The sequence below is a fragment of the Cyprinodon tularosa genome, unplaced genomic scaffold, assembly GCF_016077235.1.
Source record: "Cyprinodon tularosa strain WSP-4 unplaced genomic scaffold, ASM1607723v1 ctg40, whole genome shotgun sequence".
NCBI classification, from domain to species: Eukaryota; Metazoa; Chordata; class Actinopteri; order Cyprinodontiformes; family Cyprinodontidae; genus Cyprinodon; species Cyprinodon tularosa.
Genome location: NW_024039119.1, coordinates 219544 through 240000, shown reverse-complemented (window position 1 = coordinate 240000; position 20457 = coordinate 219544). Strand labels below are relative to the sequence as shown.

General features: G+C 38.8%; 1 protein-coding gene across 1 annotated transcript in view; it reads left to right on the top strand.

The window, feature by feature from the left end:
- LOC119791809 (dnaJ homolog subfamily C member 11) overlaps positions 1 to 14192 on the top strand; it is an 18626-nt gene extending 4434 nt beyond the window's left edge. The window contains exons 2-16 of the mRNA XM_038298128.1: positions 1590 to 1719; positions 1851 to 1924; positions 2007 to 2108; positions 2204 to 2332; positions 2411 to 2533; positions 2616 to 2689; positions 2774 to 2963; positions 4233 to 4318; positions 8630 to 8746; positions 8876 to 9031; positions 9223 to 9292; positions 9490 to 9547; positions 13533 to 13675; positions 13762 to 13891; positions 14002 to 14192. Of these exons, the coding sequence (XP_038154056.1) occupies positions 1590 to 1719; positions 1851 to 1924; positions 2007 to 2108; positions 2204 to 2332; positions 2411 to 2533; positions 2616 to 2689; positions 2774 to 2963; positions 4233 to 4318; positions 8630 to 8746; positions 8876 to 9031; positions 9223 to 9292; positions 9490 to 9547; positions 13533 to 13675; positions 13762 to 13891; positions 14002 to 14027 (1608 nt within the window). The 3' untranslated portion in view covers positions 14028 to 14192. The remainder of the gene's footprint in view (positions 1 to 1589; positions 1720 to 1850; positions 1925 to 2006; positions 2109 to 2203; positions 2333 to 2410; positions 2534 to 2615; positions 2690 to 2773; positions 2964 to 4232; positions 4319 to 8629; positions 8747 to 8875; positions 9032 to 9222; positions 9293 to 9489; positions 9548 to 13532; positions 13676 to 13761; positions 13892 to 14001) is intronic.
- The last annotated feature ends 6265 nt before the right edge of the window (positions 14193 to 20457 follow it).

Here is a 20457-nt window from a genome sequence, read left to right as displayed (position 1 = left end):
TTCTATCTAAAGAAAACCAGCTGATTGCATTGACTCCTTGACTCTTTAGCAATCCCTCACACTAAGCATGCTTTTAGTGACAGTGGAGAGGAAAACTCCCTTTTAACAGGAAGAAACCAGCAGAACCAGGTTTATTGAGTGGACATCTACTGAGGCCAACTGGGGTTCAAAGAGACAGAAGCAGACAAAGAAAAAGAAGCAGATAACAGGACTACACTGACAAACAGCGAAGCTCCAACATGTATAAACTAAGGTGTTGATGGCAGCAGCCCAGCTGATATTTCTTTCTGGGATGGAGTCACAGTCAAATAGGAACTGACCTACTGCTACTATGCTGAGAAAAAAGTAGAGAGAGCATAATGTTAGAGATTGAGCAAACAAACACTGCAGAATGGGAGAATAGAGATAGAATGACGAAAATGGGTCCCTATGTCCTCCAGCAGTCTAAGCCTATAGCAGCATAACTATAGAGATAGCTCAGGATAACCTGAGCCACTCTAACTATAAGCTTTATCAAAAAGGGCAATTTTAAGCCTAGCCTTAAAAGTAGACAGGGTGTCTGCCTCATAGTTTGCAACAAATCTTTCTCAAAGAAACAGAATAAATACAGAGAATAAATAAATATAGTTTGAATGTTAATAAAAATTTCAATAATACTATCAAATTATTTAAGTTATGCTGGAACATAAACCTTTGCCGAAGCTTTCTCTGTTGCAGGTAACAGCTCCCACAGCATGATACTGCTAACTCTGTGTTTCACTGCAGCAACAGACTTTTTTTCCAAAGTTAAATCTAACATTTCCTTCCGAATACTTTATCACTTTATATGTCAACCACTTTAACAATATTTAATATTAAGATTATCCAAAGGTTTCTATAATAAAACGGAACACCAAAGGCAAAACCTGGTCAGATAATCAAAGGTGAATGCACAAAACGAACTAACCTATAATTGGGAGATGGCACAAATTGATGCTGCATTTTTTTAGACTACTTTATATGGATAAAAAAAATAAGAAACTAAACCACTTAATAAGATATTTTCAATTAAACTCCCAAATTTGAATCAAAGCATCAGACTTAGAGAAATCTGTTCTAATTTGCTTGTTAGAAAAACATGCAGGCTTATTTCCTTTTCCCAAAAGAGAAAAGGAAGACTGACTAATTCCAAGAAGAGGCTCAATATAGTAATGAAGATGCTCTAATAAATGTGTGTATTACTGCTCTTGTAGGTATAATAGGCTTTATTTGTACGACCCACTCAACTGCCTAAAGCAGCATTTTACTACTGTGTTTGTCTGACTTTTTGGAGCTTAAGAATAGGATTCAATTTTTGTAACTAAAATTGGTGATAAGGCCTTTCTCATAGAAGGTCAGGGTAGAAAAGTCAATACTGAAAAGAATTAGCGCCGTCCATTTCTTGCTGTCAGCAAGGCAGTAAGGAGAGGCTGAACGGATCATCCTCCAATGTCCTTCAGCTTTAGAAAAACCCAGCAGTCAACTCCATACAGGAAAATGTTATGTTAAAAAAACCCAAAAACAATACTACTTGTTTAGAGGAATGACACTTTTCCTTCCTCCTCTCGCAGGCCACATTGGAGGAGCTGAAAGCTTCGTATCGGAGGCTATGTATGCTGTATCATCCTGACAAACATCGGGACCCTGAACTGAAAAGACAGGCGGAGCAGCTTTTCAATCAGGTTCACCAAGCCTATGAAGGTAAGAGAATGGACAATGAATGCCTTTATTGGCTTAAAGGGAAGATTTGTTAGATTTTAATGTAGTTATTGAATAGTTATGCACCTTTGAAGTGTTAAACTTGATGTAAATAACTAAGATTTGCTCCTCAGTGCTGAGTGACGCTCACTCCAGAGCCATCTATGACATCTTTGGGAAGAAAGGGCTGGAGGTGGAAGGCTGGGAGGTCTGTTTTCTTATACTCTACCACACATCTGTTGCTTCAGTGTCCATATCCGTCACCCGTGCTGTATAATGACTTTGCGTAGGTGGTGGAGAGGAAGAGGACACCTGCGGAAATTAGAGAGGAATATGAAAGGCTTCAGAGAGAAAAAGAAGAGAGACGGCTGCAGCAAAGAACTAATCCCAAGGTTTGATTCCATTTGATTTGATATTTTGGACAAAAAAAAAAACCTCTACGATTTAATTAACTTATGACTGTTTTCTTGATGTTATTACCTCTCAGGGCACAATAAGTGTCGGCGTGGATGCAACAGACCTGTTTGATCGCTATGACGATGATTTTGAGGAGATGCCTGGAGGAGGCTTCCCTCATATAGAGATTAACCGGATGCATATTTCTCAGTCTATTGAGGTACATCAAAGCTTACCCTGTGAGCGATCCCTGTCTCCTTTTGTTGTTGTGCTAAAGTGACTAAACCATCGTCTTTAGGCGCCTCTGACAAACACCGACACAGCAATGCTGTCTGGTTCTCTGTCTACGCATAACGGGAGCGGAGGGGGCAACATCAATGTGACCGTACGCAGAGTGACATCAGCTAAAGGCTGGGGAGAGGTACAGACCACCCGTACAGCAAAGTTTTTGAGCTTTTGGTCAAAGCACTGTGTTTTATTTCTGTTTCTGTTGATCTTTAAAGCTGGAGTTTGGTGCTGGAGACATACTGGGGCCTCTCGTCGGGTTAAAGTTGTTTCGTAACGTTACTTCGCGGTGGTAAGGCTCCAGCTTGTTGTATATTGTATCGGTGGCGGTAGTACGACTCCCTTGACGAATGTCACTTTTCGTTTCTCCATCCAGTTTCCTCACGGCTCAGTGCGGATTGCAGTTCTCGCCTCGAGGGCTGCGACCAAGCTGTTCTCTGATGGCGGCGCGTCATCTGGACCAGAACACGATGGGTTACCTTCAGTGGCGCTGGGGGCCCAACAGCGCCATGACCACCAGCCTGGTCAGAGACACAAAGAGGAGCCACTTTACTTTAGCTCTGCAGGTAAACACAAGCATAAAGTCCTGCTCCACTCAGCTTCTCTCAAATATAATCATGCACTCTGGCAATTTGTCAGATAATTGTTAAGCAAAGTTGCAGAGAAACTCACCTCTTTATGTCGCCATTAATAAGCTCCGAGCTTTAGTCTGACTGCTTGAACTAAGTAAAACTGCTTGGCTTCTTGTCAACCTGCTTTGCTCGTTCTAAAACCTTTTTTTGATGTGTATTCAGGACAGGATTGTCAAAGAGCCCTACAGGTTTTAGACCCTTCCGGTTCAGTTACCTCTTCTGCCTGTTAAGTTCGGCTAAATGAGGTTAACACTTAAAATATTCGAGTCCAGGACTTAGAAGACTTCAGAGAACCCAGATTAGGGTCCTTGACGCTTTAGAGGACCAAGTAGTTCAATTTGATGTTTTTTATATATTTTTATATATATTTTTTCCATCCTTCAATATTAACATTCCAATTGGCCTTTAACTCAGAAATCACCAACATGAAGCTGATGTCAAATTATTAAAGTGGACTGGACAGATGGTGCAGACTTGTTTTTATCCACTTTTAATGTGTTCGATATTATTTAAAATATTAAAATAATAATTTATTTTTATTTCCATGATGAGAAAATAATTAAATTCAGTGGGGTCAACCCCCTGGGGGAGGGATGGTGGGAAGAGTGTAAGAAATTAATATGAATTTTAAAAATTTGTTCGGATGTATTGATAGCAATTCTGAATTCTGTTGCACGCTAAAATAAATAGTTATACTGAAAGTATTTACATTTTTATAGAGGTATTTTTTTTTTTATTTATTTAAAAAACTTCAGTTAATTTTTGTTTGGTGGACTGTTGAGAAATTTGGTTGGGGGATAAAGCAGGGTTGGTAGGGGGACAAAAACTTTCTTGTAATCCAAAAAGGGGGCCCAACCAGTGAAAGTTTGGGAACTGCTGATTTAATGGCCACCATGTCTAGGAGGAGTGAGTCTGCAGAGATCCACCGGTGGGTCAAGCTGCTGACATCAGTTCCCCCTTGGTGCTAAGCCAATAGCAAAATCTAGTAACAACATTTTAAGCTGTGGGGGCCCCAAATGGATGGTTTTAGGCGCAAAAGTCTGGGACGTGTAGACAGCACTGTAAGACATCTGTTTTTGCAGTTTATTGGTTATGATTTAACAGTGCGCTGTCACTTAACCTCTGACAAGAACCAAAATTAAGGCCCTGATTTATTTTATGCTGTTATGTTTTGTAAATTTTTCTTCTTCTTTGTCTTTCTAGCTGGGTGTGCCTCATTCCTATTTGATGATGAGCTACCAGTTCAAGTTCCAGGATGAGGACCAGACCAAAGTGAAAGGCTCCCTTAAGTATGTCTCTATGCGTAATTTTGATCAAACAGTCAGCAGCACAGTATCCCCGAGCCCCGTCGGTCCTGAATCATCCCATCGTTCCTCAGGTGTTCTCCAGGTTAAACAGCGGATGTATGGGGAACAGGAAGTGGTGTGTGTTTAATACATTAGGGCTACTTCTTAAAGTGAGTCTCTGAAGATCATCAAAAGCACCAGAGGAAAAATGCTCCAGTTGTTGTGGTGTGACTCACCGCTGCAGATCGTTGCTATAAACAGGATAGATATTTAGCCTCTAATCCTACGCCCTCTCTTCCTTTTCATCCCAGCAGTAACAACCTCAGATTAGTGAGGAAACGCACTCAAAACATTTTTAGAACAATGTTCGGATTTGGAGTTCTAGATGATCCGTCATTTAAAAGGTCGTTTCATTTTCTAGTCTTTTAACTTATCATTGGATACTCTTAAAATCCTTCAATGCAGTATTTCTTTTTTTTTAATGTTTGAAAATAACTTTGCCTCCAAATTCTGCAGTGGCTGATTTTTAGATGCTGCAGTTTTCATAGACTCACTGTGTAAACCTGGCTGACTTGTGTCACCTTGAAGGACGCAGTAAACAGGAGAAAAAATGGCTTATTTCTCCACTGAGTCACATTGATTTTGTTCTAAACCACATGAGAACACATTCCATCGTCAGTCGACCTCGACACGCTCAGCTTTTTGTAAATGGACATTAAAAGAGAATACTACAAATGGGATAAAGACAGGAAGGTGCCATCAGTTTTAGGTGGTTTTATGTAAATTTTTCTCACAATCCTCAGCAATACCATGGATTCTACTCTCCACATGTTACATATTGAAAATGATTACATCTGGATAAAAGAACATTTTTGTAAGAAAATGAACCACTCATTCTCTACTACTGCTTTTTTTTGTTCCTACGGCAACTAGCTGTGCTGCAGAACCTGACGCTGTCAAATTTCTTAATGCTATAAATATTTGTTCTTTGAGTTTTAGCCACATGACGACTTAACCCTCAACACACATTCGTTGAAGTAATTCAAACAATTATCTTTGTCATCTAGTTTTATCTAATTAAGGATGAGCACCGGAGGTAAGCAGCTTTTAAAAAGTTAGGATCTCATCTCTTCCATGTTAAAATAAATTAAGGGAATAAGATTGTTTGGTTATTTGGTGGCTCACTTCCTGCTGTGCACTGCTAGTCAGCTGGCTAAAACAAGCTACTTAATTTTTACCTAATGCCCTGTCACACCTTGATGATTTAGACCAGCGTATGTCTGACGTACGGAAAATCTTGCAAAAATGCAGGCATACGTTGGATAAGTTATGGCTTCATTTTGTATAAGTTATGAGCACGCTAAAGCACACTGGCACATGCCAATATACAGCGAGTACGCTGAGACATTTTGCTCAAAATTTCCTAACGTATGCCACGGTATGCTCATACGTGGGGCATAAGTTACAGGTAAGCTATTTGATCGTTGACATACGTTAAGTGTAAGTTACTGATAAGTCGTGGCGCCTAGCTTATCAGAAACCTATGAGTAACTTGTTCATAACTTATCAAGAACTTATCTCCAAAGTATATCAACGTATCTGACATTTTCCAGATGACCGATGAGCACGTTTCTAACTTACAGCTGCTGTATAATGGCGTATTGGCAGTGTTTTGGTATGAACGACGGTTCACAGGAGGAAACCGTCTTTACTCCTCCATCATAGGATGAGCGAGAAGGCGAGTGTGATGGATCCTCCCTGCATTCACGACCACGACCAACAATCTTCCAGCAGACTTGATGCTGAATTTGCAGTCACTGCAAACCATATTTCTTTTTATTTATTTATTTATTTTTTGGCGGGCGGTAAACAGCAGTTAATACCGCCATCAAATAAATGGAGGTATTTGAAGTAGTAGAAGCTTCTCTGAGCGCATTGCTGCCCCCTCAGGACACTTGCTTGTGACATTTCATGGGCATTACACTGCTGTGCATTATGCGTAAGTTAAGCTGTCTATGAACATAAGTTTTGGACTCGTTATGAATATTCTATTTCATAATGTGTTGCACAGATACCAATACCAGTATCGGGTGGGGCCCCAATACAGCACTAAAATGGTGGCATCTGTATCTTTGAGTACCAACAAATAGGGCACCGAAGCCATTTTGAGAGCCAAAACTTTATTCAACTATTGTCACCCATTCCAGATAGGCAATAAAAAGTTCTACTGGATTCACTTTGTATTAGTCTTATTCCTGCTTCACAAAGGTAGGCAGCAGCTTGACAAAGCCATGATGGCAATTGTTTTACATCCAAGTAGTATGCAGTTCTTCATATATACACACACATCAATTTCAAACAGATGGTATCGGTATGGTATTGGCCGATACTGCACAGCCAGGTATTGAGTATTGGTATCGGGGCCAATAAACGCCATCAGCGCAACACTACTATTTATACGCCCAAAATTGAAAAAATACATAGAAAGTTAAGGTATGCCGGCATTTTAGGAGATTCTGGGACGTCAGGCATACGCCTGCTAAATCATCAAGGTGTGACCGGGCCCTAACCTTCAGCAAGGACAGATTTAGCTGCTTGGAAATATTGGAGAAAATTGAATTAAGGACCCCACATTCCTCTTATTAAGGTTACACTGTCTGTTGAGCTGCTGCTTTAACTCTCAGTCCATCTAAAGATAATAAAAAAATACAGTTCAGTGAAAACAGTGCTTTTTTCCCCAAGAAATATTTCAAATTGTCTAAAATGTTCAAATATTAGACAGAGAGCCTGAGAAACCACTTTGTTTGTTAAGAGGTGGAAACATCTACCGATTAATGTTTCCAATAACCACCAATGAGACTTTTATGTCACTTTGGGTGAGTTGGCGACTACTTTTCCTCACTATGGTGTGAATTATCTTCCATTATTGTTTCAAGCAAGAAGAATGTTTTATAAATAGAAATGAAAGGGAGTTTCTAAAAGGAAAGATGCTAGCTAGAAAAGGTCCCAATCAATAATATAAAAAAAAAAAAAACTTTTTAAAACAATATTTATTTCAAAGTTTCACAAATCGTTTCGTTTTTATATTCTTACCAGTGAGCCGAATATTTTCCCACAAGTCTTAAGGATCATCAAGATGTTTATTTTTGGAAATTTTTCTAAACCATATTTGCTTTTTTAACGGTGTTAATGTTCCTAAGAATCAACTTTCTTATCATTGAATCCAGAAAAAAGGAAGCTTGTTTTTCTTTGACTTTTTTATTATTTTTCCTGGATGACTTGATTAATTTTTGGAGTAGTTTTACCAATTAGTTACGTTATTCAACCCATCAAAGCAAAATGTTTTTTTAAGCACTTTTATCCTACTTTATGTCATCAGATAGGCGTCATCTAAGTGATATGCAGGTCCTGTAGGTCCTATTGATACGCAATATAGCTTAGCTTTTCCAAAACAGGTTTAATCACATGAATTCTTTTGTTAAGGTTTCCTTTTCATGATAAAATGGTTTTTGAGGGCTTAGCTTGATGAGCTAAAATAAATTAGGTGCAATAAAAAAGGAAACACACACCACTGGATATAAAAACGTCCTTGCTTATATTTTTGGCGTTTAAGTGAGTTAAATCGAAGCTCACATATAAAAGAAAGAGGAATAAATAAATAAATTAAATTGACAGGTAAGCTAAAAATGTGTTTATCTAAAAAGGTTTATGAATAAAAGGATTTAGAATTAATTTTAAAAAGCTATCAATCTATAAATATAACTGACTTAACTACGGTTCAATTAGAACGAAATTATCTTATTTATTCAGATCAAATTCAGCTGAAATCCAGCAGTTTAGCTGCATTTTGTGGTTGATTGCAGACCCCAATAAAACTCGGCATCCTAATGTGATGTCTGCATCTTGTATGACATGAAGAGTTTTGACATTACCTTTTGCATACCTGTGTAAATACTGTACATTTTTGCACAGGTATGGAAAAAAAGCCCTAAATATATATATATAGTTTTAGTTTTTCTAACTCTATAGCTGTGTAGATGCTGCACATTTTTGCACAGGTATGGAAAAAAAAACCTGAATATATACAGTTTTAGTTTTTCTAACTCTATACCTGTGTAAAAACTGCACATTTTTGCACAGGTATGGAAAAAAAGCCCTAAATATATATATATAGTTTTAGTTTTTCTAACTCTATACCTGTGTAGATACTGCACATTTTTGCACAGGTATGGAAAAAAAAACTAAATATATACAGTTTTAGTTTTTCTAACTCTATACGATCACATATCTGATTGTATTGGTCTCTGTTTGCAGGACCGGCTGGTTTGGTGTGGTGGTAGAGTACGGAGCAGAGAGGAAGATCAGCCGTCACAGTGTTTTGTCAGCCACTGTTAGCATCGGCGTCCCGCAGGGAGTCACGCTCAAGATTAAGTACGAACCACCCCACCCCCCCGAGATATGATCTCACCCCTTTCCGTGTGTCCTTGTCCGTCTGACGGATGATCCCGTCTGCATGTCTGCTCCTGCTGATACCACCGCTTGTGTTATTTTTTTGAGCAGGTTGTCGCGTGCTAGTCAGACATACCTGTTCCCAGTCCACCTGACAGACCAGCTGCTGCCTAGTGCTGTCTTCTACGCCACCGTTGGACCTCTCCTAGCCTACATCGCCGTCCACAGACTGATCATAATCCCCTACACAAAAGCACAGAAAGAGCAGTGAGTAAACCTGTGTATCGTTTTCGATCATAGATTGCCCCAAAGCCCTCATATCCATGAACATTTTGCATTTCTGTATATAAGTGTGTCGAGGGGTTTCTTTAATGCCTGTGCTACCATCAGCGAAAGCCTCCACAGTGAATCCCAGTGGGTGGTAGTTGATGTTTGCTGTGTGTTTGTGTGTCTATCAGAGAGCTGGAGCTGCAGAGGAAGAGCTCCGCCACAGACATCGCCAAAAAGAAGCAGGAGGCTGAGACTGCTGTGAGTACCTACTTTCAGAAAGCCTGGGATTTTTTTTTTTCCCCATTGTGAGTTGAGGGGTATAATTGATCTCTGTTCATAAGTTAGACTCCTCATTATAACCTCATGACCGAATCCCATCTATCCTATACTTTCTTTTCCCCCTCTACTCTACCCCTCCTCCTTTATTTTCCCTCTCTCCCTTGGTCCCCCTGCAGGTTCTGCTGATGCAGGAGTCTGTGAGGAGAATCATAGAAGCAGAAGAATCCAAAATGGGTGAGGGAACACACACACACACACACACACACTGAGACAGAAATGCTTTACAGCAGGGTGAGAAACAAAGTTTTTAAGTTTGGAGCAAGTCCAAACTTGGTATAATTCAAGTATTTATCTTTGTCGTTTTTTTTCAACACTTTACAATGCTCTGCAGCTGCAGGATCCTGGTTGTCTGACTCCCATCATCTGTTGCTGGGAAGCAGGTCATGATGTTGGTGTACTCCACTGGGATCTGAACTATACTTTAGCTTCCTAATTATTTCTATTCACGCTCCTGTGGAGCATTTTAGTTTTATTATCCTATCGGCGATGTAATACCCATCATGTTATGTGCCAAAAATCCTCCGCCCTGTCTCCCTCTAAGGTTTTTTTTAATATACAACTCAGTCTGTATGTTTCTAATCTAATATCTTCTATGAAGTAAGATTTACACCAGAAACCATCAACGCATATACACTTAGAAAGAAATTAAAGGGAAAACTCTGGGTAAAAAAAATTAAATGTAGTATTGAGCATACTTTGTGGTGAAGGTTTTTGTGACATCTCCAGGATGTCAAACTATTACATGCTTTGCTTAAGTGGGATTTTGATCCATTCTTATAGACAAAATTCAACTCATTTCATTCCATAGATTATCAGTTATATTGATATAAATCCAAAATGTTTTGTTCTTGTTCTTCACACCCTTTAAGGGGAACATCGTTTTTTTTTTACATTGGGCCCTTGATTTTACGTTATTACATCATGTTCTACTCGCCCATACGCGTTTTGTGTCATTTGGAGCTGTTCTGAAGATATTCTGTTAGGTTATATCCAAGTAACGTCTTCCTATGGGCAACGAGTCGGAGGCACAAACTAAACTGTTCATAATTTATTCTTTATGGTACGCCAGCATTCATAACATGTAGGCGAATCACTGTCCCCCAGACATCCGCGGTTATATTTTTTATATTTATATTTAGAGTGTGTATGACGTCATCTGCGCGCGCCGGCTACCGTTCATTCTTCCTGTCCTTTGAACTGCTGCTAGTTTTACTCACATGCCTGGAAGAGGTCTAGTGCTACTACCACAGATCATCTCGCTCTCCAAATGGAATTGAACGGTTCAGATTAGCTAGCCGAATGAACAGAAGGGGTAGAGCGTAGCCTCCTGTGGCCCGGGCTGCCTGTCACAACTCCAGTCCGACGCGCGGTTATAAATAAATTACTTTTGTGAACTGTTTTTTCTAAATAAAAAACAGACCCAAAATATCATAAATCGGTGACACATTCCAGCTTTGGTGTCATGGTTTGGGCTCATGATGGAAGATTTTGAGGTTGAACCTTCTAAATTGTATTAATTTGGTTTATTATCAACATGAGGTCCACATATTAAGTTGTATTAGAAGGAATAAAATTACTAATTTTCTGAATAAAAAAATTTCAAGTCCTTACCATTTGGAATGACGTTGAGTTAGGGTGGCCAGATGTCCGGCTTTAGGGCGGACAGTCCGGATTTTCATTGCACTGTCCGGCGTCCGGCGCCGCATCCAGCCGGACGTGTATTTGTCCTCCTTTACCCCCAGATTCCACATACTCCGTCAGTGCTCCGCTCCGCTCAAGTACGTCGTGCGGAGTACTTGTCTGTCATGTAAATCAATGAGAGCTGTTCCACATCCTCCACTACTCCTCCGCACGTCTCTGTCCACGTACGTCTTCTCCGTCCTTCACCGTCAAAATACGGAACTGAGCTCTTTTTGGCTCTGCTCCCGTCCGTCCAGATCAAGACCCGCAATTGCAATCGCACCAAACAGGATAAAGAATGTAGAGAAGACCCGGTTTGTCAAATTAAATTATAGTAAAAACAGGTCGGTTACTAGAAATTAGAGCATAGTTCGTATATATTCCCAAAATTAAGAGCAATTAATTAAATAACTGGATGCAGACTATTGGTGCTTCAACAGACCAAAAAATTCTTATTGCAGGAATGGATGAAGAGATGATGAGTTTGGAAGCGGAGAACAAACATAGTTCATACAAACTATGGATGATTCTGTTTATTCCTGTTACAAAAATCCACAACAGAAAGAAAATATTTGGGCAGAAACTGAACATCTGCTGGATGATGATGGGGATTTTTTTTAATATGTCATATTAAATTAAACGTTCACAGGGTTTACACCGGAATGAGGAACTCTAATTTAATGCTCTTTTAATGCTATTAGAAATAATTTTAATTTCATCAACAAGTATCATGTACACAAGTTATTACTTTACATGAAATAAGGAGCTGTAAGCACAGTTCCATGACTCAAGTTTGTGTATATATATCTACATATATATCTATATATATCTATATATATAGATATATATATAGATAGATAGATAACATGGTGAAATCATCTTTACTCTCGACAGGCTGCAGCCATGTCACGAATTCCTCTTTTCCAGCCACTTTTTGACATTTGTATTGTCCTATTCTCTAGCTCTCTCTCCGCCTCAAGCTTATTTTCCAAACAACTGCTTTATGATCAATTGCAGCAGTTCTGCTCAAATTAATCGTGTCAAAAAATAGTCACTTTTTAAACACCACAATGTATTAAATAAATACAAATGCTGGGAACCAATTCTTTTTTTACATCTCTTTAATATTTTGTTCTATTCAACTACACAAGCATCATCTTTAAACTACTAAGAATTGTACTATAAATGTGACTTTACCCGATTCTTATGTACACCGTAGTAATTTATTGATATGCCGCACAATGTCCTCCTTTTTGGTGCTATAGAAATGGCCACCCTACGTTGAGTAGAGGTAGGCATTTATAGTATCGTTTAACCCTGTTATGATAAGTTTCTAGTTGTCAGTTAGAATTGATATTTAAAAACTCCAGAAACTGGTCGAATTGTCAGAAAAATTTTTTTTACAATTTTTTTTTTCATTTTTTTTTCTTTCATTTGGGAATTGAAAAAATTAGAAGAATATGATTAATTGCTGTTACCATGAGATGTTTAATCCTATAAATAATATCTCTTTATGTAACTAAGCCACATTTAAATGTTTATATTCGTACTACTTGTGTTACTGTGGTTAGCAGTCAACCTAAGAAAGAAGTAATTTATGTCACGATTTGGTGTTAAGGTTGTTGATTGGACCCAAAAGCAGAAGCTGAGAGGCATAGGTGAGTTCTTGGAGGGTTTAATGAGAGATCAGGCAAACAAAAACAGGTATCCAAAAATCCAACTTAAAAATGTTAAACAAAAAAAGGAATCCAAAGATCCAACATAAAAATCAAACACAAACCAGAGCCATGGAGACATCAGGGGAAAACCATCAAGGAGCCAGGGTGAGGAAAGGTAAGACGAGGAACCAGCAAAGAGGGACTGCAGAGGGAGTGTATTTATGGCTGACTAAACAAAGGTAGAGCTAATGAGCTGATAGGGAGCAGGTGTGATTAGAGCTGACGAGGAAGCCAAGGGAAAAGAACACAAGGAGGCAGCAGAGGACAGACAGAAAAACCTAAGCAACTTAAATGAATCCAGACACCAAAAAAGCTAGAAAACAATGAAAAACCTGGCTAAACTTGAAACAGAAAACTTAAAGAAAAACAACAGAACCAACAACAAATTTATTTCAGATTTAATGGCCACTTTTATCTTTATCACGATAATGTCACCCAATATTGTGATATTAGATATAATCGGGATTAGATTTCATGTGCATATCACCCAGGGCTTGGTTGGCTTTGTTGAATTGTTGGTTCAATGTTGAATTTAAAAAGCGCTAAACTTCTCTAGAAGAAAATCCATAAATTAAAATTTTTTTGATTTGGACATATAAGAAGGAACCTTAAAAAGCATGCACTAGTTAAAGTTTTACCATTAATAATTGACTAAATAATCTTTATAGTTTCCTTTTTTTGTGTCTACAGTAGTTAAACTATGTAATAGTGTTTGAATCAGCCTGAATGAACACTAAACATGCTGTAAATGACCACCCCAGGCCTGATCATCTTGAACGGCTGGTACGGAAAGTTTGTCTCAGACACCAGCCAGAAGCAGGAAAAAGCCAAGGTGATTGACGTCACCGTGCAGCTGCAGTGCCTGGTCAAAGACTCCAAGCTCATCCTCACCGAGGCGTCTAAGGTGAGTCTGAGCAGATGATAATAGGTCCCCAAGCATCTGTAAATCTGCGGGCGTGCTCTTGGTATGAACACTATCTCTGCCTGCAGGCTGGTCTGCCAGGCTTTTACGACCCCTGCGTGGGAGAGGAAAAAAGTCTGAAATTACTGTACCAGTTCAGAGGGGTCATGCATCAAGTCATCTCCGCAGACACCGAGCCACTACGGATACCCAAGCAATGTCAGTATGCAGCCGCTTTCACCTGTGACTCATGGAGCTGCATGTTAATTACTGAATTACCGGAGCCTGATTATTGAATACTGCTTTTGTTTTTTTTTCCGTCTTTGCAGCTCATAGAATTGAATCCGAGTCCTAGGAGCCCTCTGCTGTCGACATAGGAGGATTTAACTACTGTGTTCACGGAAGAACCCAAGACTAGAAGGGATGGATTAAAAAAAAAAAGATCAGTTTCCCTCCTCTAGCTCTCCTCTGTTATAGTATTAGTGAATCTGATTCACAACTATCTTCTTCCTTTTGTAAAGCCCAGTTTGGGGTATTCAGCACTGGGTTTTTCCCTGTTGGCTGCTCCAGATATACTGGATCACATATCTATCCTCTGTAGGAAACCAGACACAAATAGTTTTATATATGAAGGATTATTACAGCAAATCTGAGGATGACTTCCCTCAGCCCTGAATGAAGTGTCCGATTTCTCACATTCATGTTTTCCAGATGTGAAGAAGCTATCATTTGTTTCCATATATGATCTTTATGTCTGTCATCCTGGTAGCTTTTTGAGTGATTGCAATAAGTTTTAAAACTGTATGGGCTAACTATGCAGGACTGTGTCCCAGTAACACAGGTCAACCAGAACCCGGTTTGTGTTTTTAGATCTTTCTCTACTTTGGTTTTAGTTCACAGTCTGCTGCCTGACAAGATGCAAGTCAGCAGGTATGAACTGGTATCTGTGGAGGGTGGGAGCGGATAGGAGAGAGGGGGTGCTGCATTTTATATCAGAAAAAAGTTAGACTTTTCCACAAGGATTTTCTTTACACACTGCAGTGTAGTTTTATAGGCAGAAATTCTGCTCGGATTTGATTTGCGTCAGTACCAATCGATCATCCCTGCAGTTGAAGAGAACTCCACTGTCATGTATTTTCTAGCTGCATTTGATAAGGTGAAGGTTAAAGAAAAGACTTGTTTTTTTTGTTATCTCAAAAGATGATCTGTAATTTAAACCTGAGGCTGCATGTGTAGTTTTCATGGCCAAGAATGTTACTAATGAGTTTTTAGACTTTCTTGAGTTCTTTATCTTAAAGGTAAAAGATGATTAGCATTTACCCCTCAATCAATTTATAAAAAATACATTTGGAGGCACAAGATTTTTGTAATTCTCTAATCCAGACAAGGTTAGAATTATACATGCAGAGTCAAATATTTGGTTAAAGGTCCGCTAGCAACCTCCTTCTAGTAATCAAAGAAGCTTCTGGCATGGCTCTAATTAAATGTGTTATAATTTGTTTATTAATTTTTTTAAATTACAAAAAAATGTCTTCAGTCCAGCTGGTAAAACTGTTCAAAGCAGCAAACAATACATGACCCTTTTTAGAAAATAATATTATATTCAACACAGGTTGCTGATATTTTGGAAAAATCATGCTGAAAATAACAATTGTTTCTCAGTTTAAAAAGATAAATATATACATTACAGTTAAAATTAGATTCAATATATTTGGAAATTCAATGGAATTAGTCAGTGGAGAAAATTCTAAAGCATGTAATGGTTTGTACATCTATTGTTCAAATAATTAGACTGCTCTTTAGTGATGAAGAGCCATTTTTGAGTTACTAAAGAGCCGCTGGTGGCGCCGGGGCCACAGGTTGCAGACCCCTGCTCCAGTTGCATATTTTGCATTTCTTAAAAGAACAACATCCCTCGTTTATTAGGGTTCCTCCATCTTTTGTAGCACAGATAACAAATGATCAGAATGCATTGGTTGAAATACAGTAGAGGTTTTCCAAAATCTCAGTATTGGCTCAGTATTAGCATGCTTGATCTCCTCAGAAGATGTGTGTTTGTGGGCAGAGTCTGTCTTTCAGCCGTCCAGCTGTTGATTATTTATTACAAGTTTCTTCATTGTTATGTCCAAGTTGTCCAATGCATCATAACTGCTTCCAGTTTAATGCCCCCTTCAGCACAGTGCTGCCGCCAAAGCTTTAAGGGGCTGATTTGGGAGTAGAAAGTTTATATATGATGGATATTATGAAGCGTATTGGTGCTCCAGTGGTTTCTCACTCATTGCAGGTTAGAGGCTAATTGGTTGAATCTTAAAAACAGGATTTTAATCAAATAACATTCATCCAAACTGGGATTAGAGAGCAGACTGGCCTGAATAAAAGGTCTCTGTGGAAAACTACCTATTTCAAACGGCCTACAAGTCTTACGTAAGCGTGCCATATGTCGTAAACTCCTAAACGGAGATCTTTAATCTCGACTGAAGGTTGCAGCAGCCCCTCCATGCAAACTGAGATATCTTTGGAGAAAACTGTTATTAGAGTATAATAATAAATACACAGCGCCTTCTGCATGGGGGATCATAATAAGGCTTTCAAATTTAGGACCTAACGTTAAGGCACGGCAGTGGAAGCATCATGTTGTGTGGCTGTTTTGGTGCCTGCCCAAATCAACAACTTAATAGTTAAAAAGCAAACATAATCGAACAATAATACCAGGCGCTGATGGGCCAAACATTAAAGCCAAACATTTGGTTAGAGCGACCCAGAACTTAGCTGATGACAGAAGGTTTGTGGTTTCGGTGTAACGTGCTTTTCTTTTAATGGAAATGCAAGTCTGTATTCAAAACCAGGGATGCATAACATTGAATAATATTTTAACTCCTTTCATTTTTACTTTACTATCTCTCCTGTTGTAGACTAATGCATTAGTTGGGTGTGTGTGACCTGCAGCATAATTCTGACTTGTCACGATAATCAGTGTCTCTTCCATCAGTGAGTTATATTGGTGGAAAGACGGATGTTTAATTAAGTTTAAAAGCTAATATTGTTGATACGGATAACTGTGGTTTTGACATTGGATCTGTAGAAGAAAGGCCACTAAATTCAAGCTTACTTATTTTATTTTATAAGTATTCCACCCTGAAATAAGAGCAGTTTCCATGCATTATGTTTGGAAACATCTACATTACTACGGAATCCCACAAACATTGGGACAATATAGGAGCTGCATGCAGCTCTTTCATTGCCAAATCAGCTGCTGCAGGGAAGCTTTGTAAAGTCTACATTGTCTTATCATTTACCTTTGTGAACTTATACATGGAGGAACCACAGAGGGAATGTATTGGAGTCTGTCATTGGTTAGTTTATACACTAATCAACAACTGCTTTAAATTGTTTCAGCAGATTGGGACACGATACACTGAACCGCTGATGAATAGGCAAGCGGTGTAACACTTAAATCCGTGCGTTTTTAATTTCCGCAGCACAATAAAGCTCCCGTTTAAGTCCATTAAATTAGATTTCTCCCTATCTGATTGGTGCATCTGTTGGTAGATGGATTGTGCAATAACAAAGAGGCTGTTGGTTTGTTGTGTGTGTGTTTGTTTTTGGGAGGAGGTGTTTTTGTAATGAACTATAGGGAACCCTAAACATTATTAAAAACAATTAAAATAAGACCTGCATTTATAAAAATAGGTTTACAAATTAATGTTATATGAGCTATTTTGTCCAAATGGAGCCGAAGAACTGAATTGTAGCCGTACACTTTTACTGAAATGCAACAAGGTAGAAACACACGATCGGATCGTTTCGGCAGCCATTTTGCACTGAATGTTTAGTGTTTGTCCTTGTTTTGTCATTTTAAGTGTGTAGTTATAGGTTCAGTCTGTTCATGTCTGGATGGATGCCATCAGAAGGTGAGAAGAGACTGCCTGATGATTTTACATTCCAGTCTGCAAGTGAAATGGACCGGTGTAAACTGAACATATTTGTTCTGTCCTGTAAAGAAAAATAAAAATTGATTAAAAACTGATGTTTCATTTCATTAGAGGAATTAAAGGGTGAAAACAAGTTCGGAAATAAATCAGGTATTCTTCATACACCTTTATTGTAGAAAAAGGGATGTGGAATTCATTTTTATATCAGGCCCTTTCAGCATCAAGTATTTAACAGGGCTGGTTGCAGCTGTATAAATGATTCCATAATTTCATTTACAAAGGGCAGCCCTCTGGTTTTATACATTTATTTTAAATTTTTAGCCACATTCATCCACATGCCTTTTCTGGCTCCTTGGAGTGGATTGATTGCTGTGATTCGCCGGGGCCGAAAATGTGCCCAGGAGGGACGGGTGTCATCCATTTTTTAAAATGACTTCTTGCGGCGCCGTAAGGAAACCTTTTAGTTTTATTTACAAAGAGCACACTGCTCAGCTATTATACATCCACTTCTATTTATCTTGGATGTTTAGCCACTTCTTAAATGTACATTTTAGAATTGCATACTTTATGAATAACGGCTCCAGAGGGACGGATACATTTCTGTGATGGGCTTGTAGACCAACTCAACTAACTTTTCCATTCTTCCATCCCTGAGAATTTATTGCAGATATACCTGCAGGCTTTAAAGTTTAAATAATAACCTGCTAAAGCCATAGAACGGATGGATGATGTTGGAATGAATTATTTACACATGGGTAAATGGAAGAGATAAGTGTATCCTTGAATGGGGAATAATTGAGTGCCTGGACTGAAATTAACAACGACTGTAGGGGAGAAAAGATGACGGCAAAGAGAAACGGATAAAATGATGCAGACCAGAAAATTCCTCTGGTTAAAATGGTACCTCTTTATTTACAATAGTTTCACAGAAACAGTTTGCACCACGGTACAGACAACGCTTTCTCAGTAAGGGGATGGGACAACCTGGGATCAGGACAAGCCAGCTGGATCACAACGAACATAGATTCATGATTTTAAGATGTGTACTAAATCTGGGAATTTGAGCCTAAAGATGCCTTCAGATTCTAATATGAAAAACGTCCCATAAACGTCTGACAAGGATTCTGCTTTCAAACATTAAAACGTCCCAAGATGTGCAGCTGCTGGTAAAAACTACCCAAACATTGGATAAAACCAGAAGACTGGTGCACAGATAGGCTTATCCAGTTCAAGCTGGTAGCCAACGATCATTTGTAGTTGCCGTTGCCCCTAAAAGTCGCCAATGCTACTTTCGTTACATCAACATCCCGGATTAGGATCCTAAAACTTCCTGCGTAAAAATCTGTCTACAATATGGCTTTTTATATCATTAGAAACAATACGTAGTCTACAGATACAGACCCAAACAGCAGATGGCACATAAATAAAGCTTCGAACTTTTATCCTACTCGGATCAAGTTTGAGAACAACAACAAAAGTCTTAAATGTTTTCCATTAAAACGCACTTCTTCTGGAAATGAATACTGTAAGAGACTGAAATCTGCTCTGATTAAAATCCTGAAAAAGTTGACAAAAACAGCTTTTCTTTGTAAAGATCCATTTAAAAAACAATGTGATAGAAAAACACGGAGCTTTGATAGGAACACATAGCAGCACATGTATGGCAAAGAAGCAAAAGGTGAACCAAATTAAGTTCTGCCAACTTTATACCAACCAATAGATACATGGTAAATTTGTCTTTCTCACTCAGTAACAACTGTTTGGTGCATTCACTGACTGTAAACATGTGTGGTATATCTGGGATCTCTGACTGATCACCTGATCTGAGCATCGCTGCTTTTCTATATCTAGATATTCTATATATATGTGTCATTCTTATCGTTTTTTTTTTTTTACCCGTTTAATACACTTCTGTGTAAATCAGAAAAGAAATACTGTTTAAACACATTAAGTTGCTGCATTTACAGGTGCATCTTCTAAAAGAAACGACTTGCACCGAGAAGTTAAGGTTCGCTCATTTTAACCTGTTTTTATAGAATCTACTCTCAGGCTTTATTGCTGTGACCAAAATGCAATTATTTGAGTTTGATTACACAAGACAGTCAACGCTTTCCATAAGAAGCCTCATCGCCACAGCTGTTTTTTTAAACACTGCTGTATCCAAAGATATCAAGTTAAGTAGAAGGAAGAAGTCTCGCAGAAAAAGATGCAAATAACTGCAGCCTTGAGGATTTGGAATGAAAAATAGACGTGACTTGTAGGCAGAGTCTAAACTGTCTGGAATTTAACAGGAGACAGAGGCTGTTAAGCTACTCCTGAATGAGGCTTAACTGCAGAAATAAAACTGAAATGTTGCTCAATTATAGAGCAGAATGCTACTGCCATACAGCCACATCACTTTTCTGTCAACCACTTTGCGGGTCTGACACCATGCAATCTACCATTTGAGACCGTTCACCGCTTCATACGTTCCAACTAAAGAGCAATGCCATGTATGACAGAAAGTCAGTGGTAAATAACACAGACATGTTAGAGAACATGCTGCAAGACGCCATGGAGTGTGCCACACAGGCCCTGGAAGAGTATAACAATCGAGAAGGACTTTGCAGAAATTTAAGCTGATGTGGCACTCAATTATTGGGAGGAACTTTGGGAGTTACTTCTACCTGTGTCAGGTAGCCATCTTGGTGTCTAAGTCCGGCTGAGGGATTTCTGCATTTCCCCAACCGACCATGCAATACTGACGGAGCTCACAAAAGGCACTTATCATTCCTTGGCGAATGGCCCCTGCATTTTTTTGTGCTGCATTCTGCTTTGTTGTTTTTTAATATAGGAAAAATGTTAAAGAGATGA